At 52.2% G+C, this 9398-nt stretch overlaps 1 protein-coding gene and 1 pseudogene across 1 annotated transcript in view; one reads left to right on the plus strand and one right to left on the minus strand.

Annotated features, from left to right (window-relative positions):
- Positions 1 to 4197: 4197 nt before the first annotated feature.
- LOC134473777 (L-lactate dehydrogenase A chain-like) lies at positions 4198 to 5509 on the minus strand (annotated as a pseudogene).
- The window catches only part of LOC100714501 (HLA class II histocompatibility antigen, DP beta 1 chain), a 28960-nt gene continuing 25052 nt past the window's right edge, over positions 5491 to 9398 (plus strand). Inside the window, exons 1-2 of the mRNA XM_003473711.5 lie at positions 5491 to 5698; positions 8965 to 9228. Coding sequence (XP_003473759.3) covers positions 5602 to 5698; positions 8965 to 9228 — 361 coding nt within the window. The 5' untranslated portion in view covers positions 5491 to 5601. The remainder of the gene's footprint in view (positions 5699 to 8964; positions 9229 to 9398) is intronic.

Genomic DNA, 9398 nt, shown 5'->3' on the forward strand with positions numbered 1-9398 from the left:
AGAGCTTGAACCATAATTTTTATTGTGCCCGTATAGTCCGAATCAATGACCCCTGGAATAACTGTGAGACCCCGAAGGGCAACTGAGGACCTTCCCAACAAGAGCCCAACTGTGTCTGGTGGAAGGGGGCCTGGGAAGGAAGTCTCAATCAACTGAACTCCCATCTCTGGGGTCAATAGGAGCTCGGAGGTGGCACTGAGGTCCAACCCTGCGGAGCCTGGAGTTGCCCGCCTGAAAGGGTTTGGGGGGCCTGCTGTTGTTGTGGCTGAAACTGGAGAAAAGTTTGAGTTTGTGGGGACCCTGCCTGCCGGTGAGGTCCCCTCTGGCTGTTTTTTGACTGGCCTTCAGGATGTCCAGAGAGTCTCCTTCCGTCTTTATCAAAAATCGAGCAACATTCTGCTGCGGAGTGATCGCCCTTGCGGCATCTTGGGCACAACCCTGAACTAAGGTTGTTATCCCCCCTCGACTGCTTATTAGGGCAGTTCCTCTTTATGTGTCCTGATTGGCCGCAATTGAAGCATGTGCCCTGATTTTTACCTTTATTCCCTTTTCCAAGTTGTTTACCCCCATAATTACCATTCTGGAGCGCTGCTATCATGGTGGTGGCAAGCCCGTGGTTAGTTACTGGTCCACCGAGCTCCCGACATAATCGTGTCCAATCCTCCAAGGTCTTGTTTTTATTGGATCTTAAAACATCACGGCATTCCTTGGTGCATTGTTCAAAAATTAACTGCTTTATAAGAGGGTGAGCAACCTCCGTGTCTGGAAAAATCCTATTTGCTGCCTCAAGCATGCGAGCCACAAAGTCTGAAAATGGTTCTCCCTGACCTTGGACAATCTTAGTAAGGTGACCCGTGTGTTCACCCTTTCCCGCCAATCGTCTCCAGGCCTGAACACCACAACGGCTAATCTGTTCATATACAGGGCGAGGAAACTGTGTCTGATCTTCCTCAAAGGCTCCCCGTCCTAGTAACATATCTCTATTCCATTCCCTATGTCCATTATCCCTATTAGTTGCTGCCTGTTCTGTGCAGAATTCCTCATTCCATGATTTCCAATCTAGGTACTGACCAGGGGAGAGACAAGCACGTGCAAGTTGTGTCCAATCCCCGGGTGTCAGCAACAAGCCAGCCAGGGCTTCCAGGAGGGCCATGGTAAAGGGGGCATTAGGTCCATAAGCTGAGGTTGCATCCTTGATAGCCTTTAATTGCTTTATCTCTAAAGGTTCGTAATATCCCCCTCCTCCTCTGCCCCCTATTTGAACAGGGAAGACATGAAGACCGGAACAGTCAAAAGGTAGGCGCGACCAGACTCTCTGATGAAAAGAGCGCCCCCCACCGGTCACAGGTGGGGGTGGCAGTCCGGGAAGTAACTCCTCCCCCTGCCACGGCGGTGCAGTGGGCCACGGTGCCCCCAAGGGGGCAATCGCAGGCTGTAAGGCCTCATAGGGCTGAAGGAATCTCAACTCCTGTCGTAAGTCAGTGTACCTGGGACAGGAAGGCATCGATTTTCTCGGCCCATGTTTAGTATCTTTAACAATGTCCCCAGTGTCAAGGGCCGCGACATCATCTGGGTCATCCGAATCCGACCCCGAGTCCTCAGAGCTATCAGAGAGCTCTGGGGCAGGTTTAAGCGGTGGATCTAGCTCCTCAGAACATTCGGAATGGGCCCTGGCAAAAGTCTGTCTGGCTGGGTGTAGCCCGGGGGCGTCCTCATCCGCCAAGCAGGTGCTAACTAGCTCCCATAGGGGCATGACCATTGGGTCCAAATTACCCCCTTCCTTTGCACATAACAAATCCTTGCCCAATTTTTTCCAGGAAGGAAGAGTCAGGGAACCTGTAGGCCAGAACCAAGGTGCCAAGTCATTGAGGTGATCCAGGAAGCGAGACATGGTATCCCGGCTAATCTGGATGCCTCGGGATTTTAACAGAACTCTCAATGAAGCAGCAAGGGGTTTACGGGCAGCGTTGCCCATGGTGTCGAAAGCGAAAGTAAGGAAGGCAAGCAAGCTAGAGAATATAACAGCGGTGTCTATGTGTGAGATGCCTCAGAGCTTATCGGGCGCGTCCACCCGACCCAGGTGACCCAGTACTCACCTGACCTAGGTATTTATCCGCTGTATCGTGCATAGCTGACCAGGGTGTTGAGAAGAGGCGCTCCCGGTCCTCCGCTGTTATTAGACCAGATCTTCCGTTACTCGCAGATTGCGATGGAGGTCACGCCCGCCGCGTCCCTTGGCCGGAGAGAGTGCAGCGGTCGAATAAATTATTCCCCGTACGGGCCACCAGTTATACGGCGCCATGGGCAATGAAAGATGTAACTGTGTTTGGATCAGCTCTCAATATTTATTGTGTACAGCGAAGCTGGATCTGACAAGATCCGCCACCCTCAAGTTTCTTCCTCTTCTGCCCGTTGGGGGCAGAAACACACACTTATATAGGATCTGAGTAACCAATCAATACGAAGCAGAAGTCGCATGCTGATAGGCCACAGTCACCGGTAGCTAGGTAGACACTCATTTTGGCAGGGTTGTTTGCGCGGCAACAGGGACCCGGAAGCAGGAAACGGGCGCCATCTTAGGGGAGCGGCTCGAGCAACCCCCAACACAGAATATTATAGAATTTATCAAAACAGAATATTGAATAGAGCAGTACCCATTAGTCAGAACAAAGCAGAACAGTAATAAAAATACTTGCCTTCAAAGAGATGGTAGAAGGAAATCCCCCTTATTTGCTATGGTCAACCTCCCAAGAGATGCTCAGATTTCTGGTTTCCATTTGCTAAGGGGGGGGGGGACAGAGGAAGAGGGGTAGGGGAAGTGGGATGTTTGACTCTAGGCCGTGCACCAGTAGGTTCACTATTGCTTAGCAAGGAGGCAGGTTGGTTGCTTGGTTTCCCAGCATCCTAAGTTCCAACATGGTGTGGATCTCAGAAGACACTGGTGGTTCTCCCCCTGGAAGGGCCACAGTCTGCCACATTGCTGCCATTTACCAGGGAGGTGATCTGCTTGCTTGGTTTCCCAGGGTCCTTCACATTTATCAGTTTTAAAGTGGGGAGTAATATCCTTTCAAAATGTGTGAAAATATTCATGCTGAACACAACAAAATCAGATGTTTTGAAGGAGACAGAATTTTTAGTTTGCTTTTCATTTCATCACTAGTGTATTTGCATTCTGTAAGGACTTTATAGTTTTCCAAAGCAATTTCAGATATATTTATCTCATTTGAAGTTAGAACATTGCTGCACAAACAGATTACATCCGTCCCACAGATGGATGAGTGTAAAAGACTGAAGACCAAAACCATGGGATGGCCCTCAAGCAGCCTCCTCACTTGGCCCCATGGCTGTGAACACACTGCCACATGTCAGGTCCCCAGACTGAGCACCGGTCACACTGCTGATGTCCCATGGAAGCACCTTGGGGCTCCTGTGCCTCTCTGGATGTACAGACCTATGGAAAACAAATTACAGATGTGATGATTCTCAGAACACCTGTGAGCAGAGGAGAGGCAGACAGATACTGGGGCTCATTTTGGTTCTAGGCTTGGCACTCTAATGTCTCTATAAGTCATCATGCCACTCCATGGCCTTTTACACCCCAAGGTGGCCCTTGCCCCACCCACTGTCCTGTGGATGTGCAGAGATGTAGGGTTGAGAGAATGACAATCCCCACACACCAATCGATGTAAGTACTTTTTCACTGTTCAGATTTTTGGCATTTTTGTTGGTATGACACTTCACTGTTTTCAGGTACATCTTTCTTTTTACATCATATGGCAGTGTACATGACTTACATATAATGCACAAAATAAAATCCTTAACACAATCATATACAAGACATGCAATACTGGATTTGTATGCGGGACCCCAGGATGTCACCACCTGGGAAAAAATCAGAGTAGGCTTGTTTGAGGAGGTTAGAAAATGGAGTAACAGATATCTGTCTCAAAGGGCATCTGGAGCCTGTGACACTGGCAATGGTACCAATGGGACTGCACAGGTTAAGTGCCATCCAGCATCAGGACAGAACTGTGGGGATTTATGAACCATTTGTATTTCTAACTTTGGAGGATAGATGATTTTCCCAGACCAGATCAATAGTACTTCTTTACCACAGATCAAATGAAGAGGACAATATGCACCCCCTCCTACTAAGTCTTCTAGGGGCCTGGACACTGACATGGTGACTTCAGAAGACTAAACCTGCAGCTTCTTTTGAATCTCCTACAGGGGATCCACACTCTTCTTCAAACTGGTCTCTTCTTCAGGAGTCAGAGTCACCTTCACAACATCTGATATCCCATTTTGTCTCAAGACACAAGGTACATTAAGAGACACATCATCCTCTACACCACACAGACCTTTAATCATGGTAGAGGTTGGATACTCCCTTCTAACATTCTTCATTATGCTTGCTGCCATATCAGTCACAGACAGTCCAATGACCCGGGATGTGTGGCCTTTTAGTTCTGTCACTTTGTAAGCACTGTCAGCCACCTGTTTGTGAAGCTCTTTCCAATGCTCCTCATCCCCCTCAGTGCCAACTCGGGGTGCAGATCCCTCAGGGAGACACGAGCAGCATTCACTCCACACAGGCCCATTGGACTCTCCATGCTCCCCCAGGACCCACCCATGGCAGCTCTGTGGGAAAACTCCCTTCCTTCCTCCATCAGGTAAAGAAACCAAGTTGAATCCAGATTGCAACCACTTCCAATTTCACGTTTTTCAGGAAAGCCACTTATCTTACCAGCCAGAAAAGGCAAGAGATCCACTGAGTTGGAAACAACAAACAACTCACAGTTGGGGCTGTGCTTTACAGCATCAGGAATATGATAAAGATGTTCCCATTACACGGGACCAACTTAAGATGGCTTCTCCCTCTTGCTGCTGTGGTAATATTACCCAGCTGTGGTAATAACCCGCTTGGAGTTTGCCAGAGACAGTTTTGGTGTTCTATGAAAAAGGCTGCCGTGCTGCATATCCGTCATCTCTGCTGTCAGTTTGTCTCCATGACGTTAGCAATGGCAGCTTCATCTGTCCATCCTCCATTAAGGTCCTCCACTGATGGCACAGTCTGTACCTGCAGCCCCAACCCTGACAACCGTGATCCTGTTCCAGGAGACCTGCCCTTCCTTCAGGAGATTCAGCTGGCCCTTGAGACTGGCCTTTTGTGCTTAGAACCAAAAGCAGCCAGGAGTGCGTGTTGGGCTGGCATCCGGGCACTCATTTGTAAAATAAAGAGCAGTAACTACAGTATGACAGAATATTAGAGATCACTTTAAGATCAAAGAGAACAGCAATCTTCCAAAACCCCGTGATCTACAGACATAATTAAAGTGACAATGCTCTCCTCCCTCTGAAACCTTCAGGGCAATATACACTAAGCTGCCAGACCTTTCAAGCTAACCCTCTGCCCAGTGAGTGATGACTCACAGGAAGCTCTGTGCCCATTGGTTCTTTGCTCAGAGTCTGTCCAATCACAGGGTCTCAGGAGACTACTGTGACTCATGGTCTCTGACATTTCACACAGGAGCTCCACTGAGTGAGTCCTTCATTCCCTGAAAACTGCTTTCTCTGTTCACCAGCAGTTTCCACCCCAGCATGGCTCCACAGGTCCCTGAGGCCCCCTGGATATCGGCTCTGACCGTGGTGCTGCTAGTGCTGGGCAGCACCGTGGTTCAGAGCAGGACCCATCCAGGTAAGAGCAGAGCAGCCACTGCTGGAGGGCCGGGCTCAGGGAGTCACTGCTGGGGACTTTCTGCTTGGGGACCAGACTTTGAGAACAGCTGTGGGTTCTCCTGCCACAGCCCAAGTCCTTCCTTACCAGCTAGAGAATCAAGTCACCTCCTGCTTTCCATCCAGCCAGTCAGTTCTTTCCCGGGACACAGGCTCCTGGGCAGGGGACAGCTGCCAAGGGGGTGATGTGCCTGCTTCTTGTGGACAGTGGGCCAAGAAACCTGGAATAATTTTGGGGGACAGGGTTTCCAGACACCAGATGGGCTTCGGGGCCTCCTCACATTTGCATCCCAGCCCTGAGGACTAAGCTCACCCTGCCCACTCAGTGCCCAGAGTGGAGACGTAGCCTGTGCCGTGGGGCAGAGATGGAGAGGAAGGGATGGATGGGCCATGGTCCTGCTCTGAGTCCGTTCTCCTCGAGGGGACTCTTCCAGCCTCCCTGCAGCTTGCCCAGGTCCACAGTGGTGAGGTTTGCAGAGAGAATGCGATGAGGGGGTGTGGGGTGAGGAAAGGGACTGAGGAGGGAGGATCGGGAAGGTGAGACTAAAGGAAGGGCTCTTCCTCACGCTGCCCCACTGTGGCTAGAACATACAGGACTTCTGTGAGTCAGCATTTCTCGGTTGCTTTTGATCTTTCTAGTTCAAATTTGTGCCCAGCACCACAGGAGGCAGGGCTGTAAAGTAATTATCTCAGTTTTCCATGAACTCCCCCTTCCCTCACAGAGCCTTCTTCTTTCAGACCCTCCGCACCTCTCCTAAATACACTCATCTCACCTCATTTTCCTGGGACAGCTGTATTTCAACCTCCTGAGTCCAGCTCCTCAAACCCCAGGGCCTCTGCTGCTGCCTCAGGTCCACCTGCTGGGAGGGTGGGGAGCACTTACTCTTGGGGGGCACAAAGGACACTGAGCCCCAACATCAGCACAGCTGAGTGGGAACTGTGCCTTCCTCATCCTAGGAATCACAGAGACAGGCAGCCTGGGGAAGGAGCCTGGAGGTTATAGAGGACACTAAAAGCCTGCAGGGGTGGGAGGCAGTGTCAGCGTCCCTCAGTGAGAGTAGTTTTGTGGGGTAACAGGCAGGGGGAGTGGGGTAGGAAACCACCAAGCTGGAGCAGACAGTGGGAGGGGAGTGGTGGATGGACACTGGTAGGAGGACTGGAACGCAGACATACAGGTTTGTGAACAGCACTGAAGGTAACTTCCACCCAGAGCAAATCTTCAGTAAAAACTTCCAGAGCAGCGGGGGGTGCAGGGAGAGCGGACTACACTGCCCCTCACACTTCACCACTCAGTGTAGATTTCCAGCCTTAAACAGCACAGGAAAGGCAGGAGAGAGCAGGGGGATATGGCTGAGCTCCCCTGCTATAGGGCTGGGGTAAAGAGATCACCCCAGGAAGAAGCCACACAGCAGAACCAGAGGGGGACCACAAGCTTTGACTCTGGGAGACCTAATGTGCGCTCTCTAAGGCCTGGTCTCCCTCACCTCACACCCCTGCCAGGTCTTCAGGCCGCACCCCTGCCCCTGTCACCTCACCTGGCCTCCAGCAGAATCTTACTGTGCATTCCAGCCTTCCCTGTGACTTGCTCTTCTGTCATTTTTATTCCCAAGTAAATTGCTAGGAAAAGCCAGGCACAGTGAGAATCGAAAGCATCCTACGCATAGCACATTTGCGGCGCACCACAACTATACACTGTGCAGCCTCAGAAACTGTGCAATTGATTGGATTTGGCATTTAAACTTGTGCTATATTGTCAGGGATTTAGTTCAGTGGCACAAGCACCTGCCTGGCCAGTGCAAGGTTGTGAGTTCAATCCCTGGTACCAAAAAATAAATAAATAAGAAAACTTCTGATATACTTTTCAGTGAAGTGTCAAAGATCGCTGTGTTTAAAAACACACTTCATAAATTTCGTTAGCGCTCCCTCTAATGGTTTGTTTTGCTTCACTTATGAGGAAACATTTACTGAGAACTCTCAGATATTGGACATAGAACAGAATCTGCGTTGAGATGTGCATTTGTGCAGATGGAGTTCACATGCACAGAGGTCACCTTAATTTCCAGTGTGGTCAGGAACACAGCAGGCCCAGGGGCCCTGCAGAAGCTAACTGTGACTTCTGCACTTGCCAGACTCTGTGGCCCTGAAAGGAAAGAACAGCGTTTGGGGGAGGCGGCCACACTCCTCCATGTGGGGAATTCCAGGGTCAGGGCAGCTGGGTCTTCCAGCAAGGACGCCCAGCTCAGGGGTCTCTGCTTGCGATGACCTCACTCATTAAATACTTTCCAGACCTTCTGAGATCATGTCTTTCTGTAGCCAAGCTTGAAAAGTGAGTGAGAACGAGCCTTACCCATCGGGCTGGGCAGCCTTTTTTCACATTCAGGTTCAGAAGGTTGGCAGGAAATCTGTGTCTAATTCCCAGCTTGCAAAACACAGAGTAAACGGTGTATTAAAGACACTGACCCAGAAGGGAGCGCACCACGGTGGGGAAGAGAAAGAGGCCAGGAAGGCTTCCCTGAGGAGGGGACATCTGAGCTGGGTGTGGCCCCGTGGGTCAGGTGGGGACCCTGACAGAGAGACAGCCTGGTTGTGCCTTCCCAGCCCCTGCTGCCCCTGCAGCTTCTCTGTCCAGGGACCCGTGAGGCCCTGCTCCTTAGGGATCCACGGGAAGTAGCTCTGGCTGCCTCAGCCCTGGCACCATGGCACCATTGCTGGCCCAGGCAGGCCCTCCTTTCCAAGCCACTGAAGCCTTCTCGGCAGGGTGTCACCTGTTTAGTAACCTCCCATGTAGGGATGACAAAACCCAGGAAAGAAAAGCCCAGGAAGGTTCGTGGTGTGCGCCTGTAATCCTGATTCTCTGGGAGGCTGATGCAGGAGGACTGCAAGCTGGAGTGCAGTCCAGGCAACTAATTTAGCAACTCAGCGACTCGGTGAGACCCTGCCTCAAAGAAAAAGAAAGGGTCTGAGGGCGAGAGGAAAGGTTCAGGGTCAGCCTAGGCCCACGGGACTCGGTGGTTCAAGACTCAGCCTCGAGTGGGAAGGTTCTGGCGGGCCAGTTGTTAGCCGTGGTCAGGGCAAGCCGGGGTCCAGGAACGCAAAGGCGCGGGTCCAGGCCCGTGAAGCGGCCTCAGGGGCCAAGGGAGGAATCGCGGCTCGGTGCTCCGCCCCAGGTGGGGTCGCGGGCTCCGGGGACCCCGGACACTTCGTCAGCGCTGCCCCTGCTCCCCGCAGAGAACTGCGTGTACCTGAGACGGTGGGAGTGCTACGCGCGCAACGGGACGCAGCGCTTGGTGGAGCGATATATCTACAACCGCGAAGAGTTCGTGCGCTACGACAGCGCCGTGGGCGAGTTCCGCGCGGTGACCGAGCTGGGGCGGCCGAGCGCCGAGTACTGGAACAGCCAGAAGGACTTCCTGGAGGAGAGGCGCGCCGAGCTGGACTCCGTGTGCAGATACAACTATGAGCTGGAGGCCCCCCTGACGGTGCAGCGCCGAGGTGAGGCCGCGGGCGGGCAGCGCCACCTCGGGGCTTTCCTGCGGACAGCACCGGACACAGTCACCTGAGACAACAGAGCTGGGGGGGGGGGGGAGGAGGGAGCAGCAGCAGGGCGTCCGCTGTGCGAGGTGAGAGCCCTGGAGGAGCAGACTGGCAGCGCGCATGCGCAG

The sequence above is a fragment of the Cavia porcellus genome, unplaced genomic scaffold, assembly GCF_034190915.1.
Source record: "Cavia porcellus strain 051 isolate PalLab524CR breed Dunkin Hartley unplaced genomic scaffold, mCavPor4.1 scaffold_28, whole genome shotgun sequence".
Classification (NCBI taxonomy): Eukaryota; Metazoa; Chordata; class Mammalia; order Rodentia; family Caviidae; genus Cavia; species Cavia porcellus.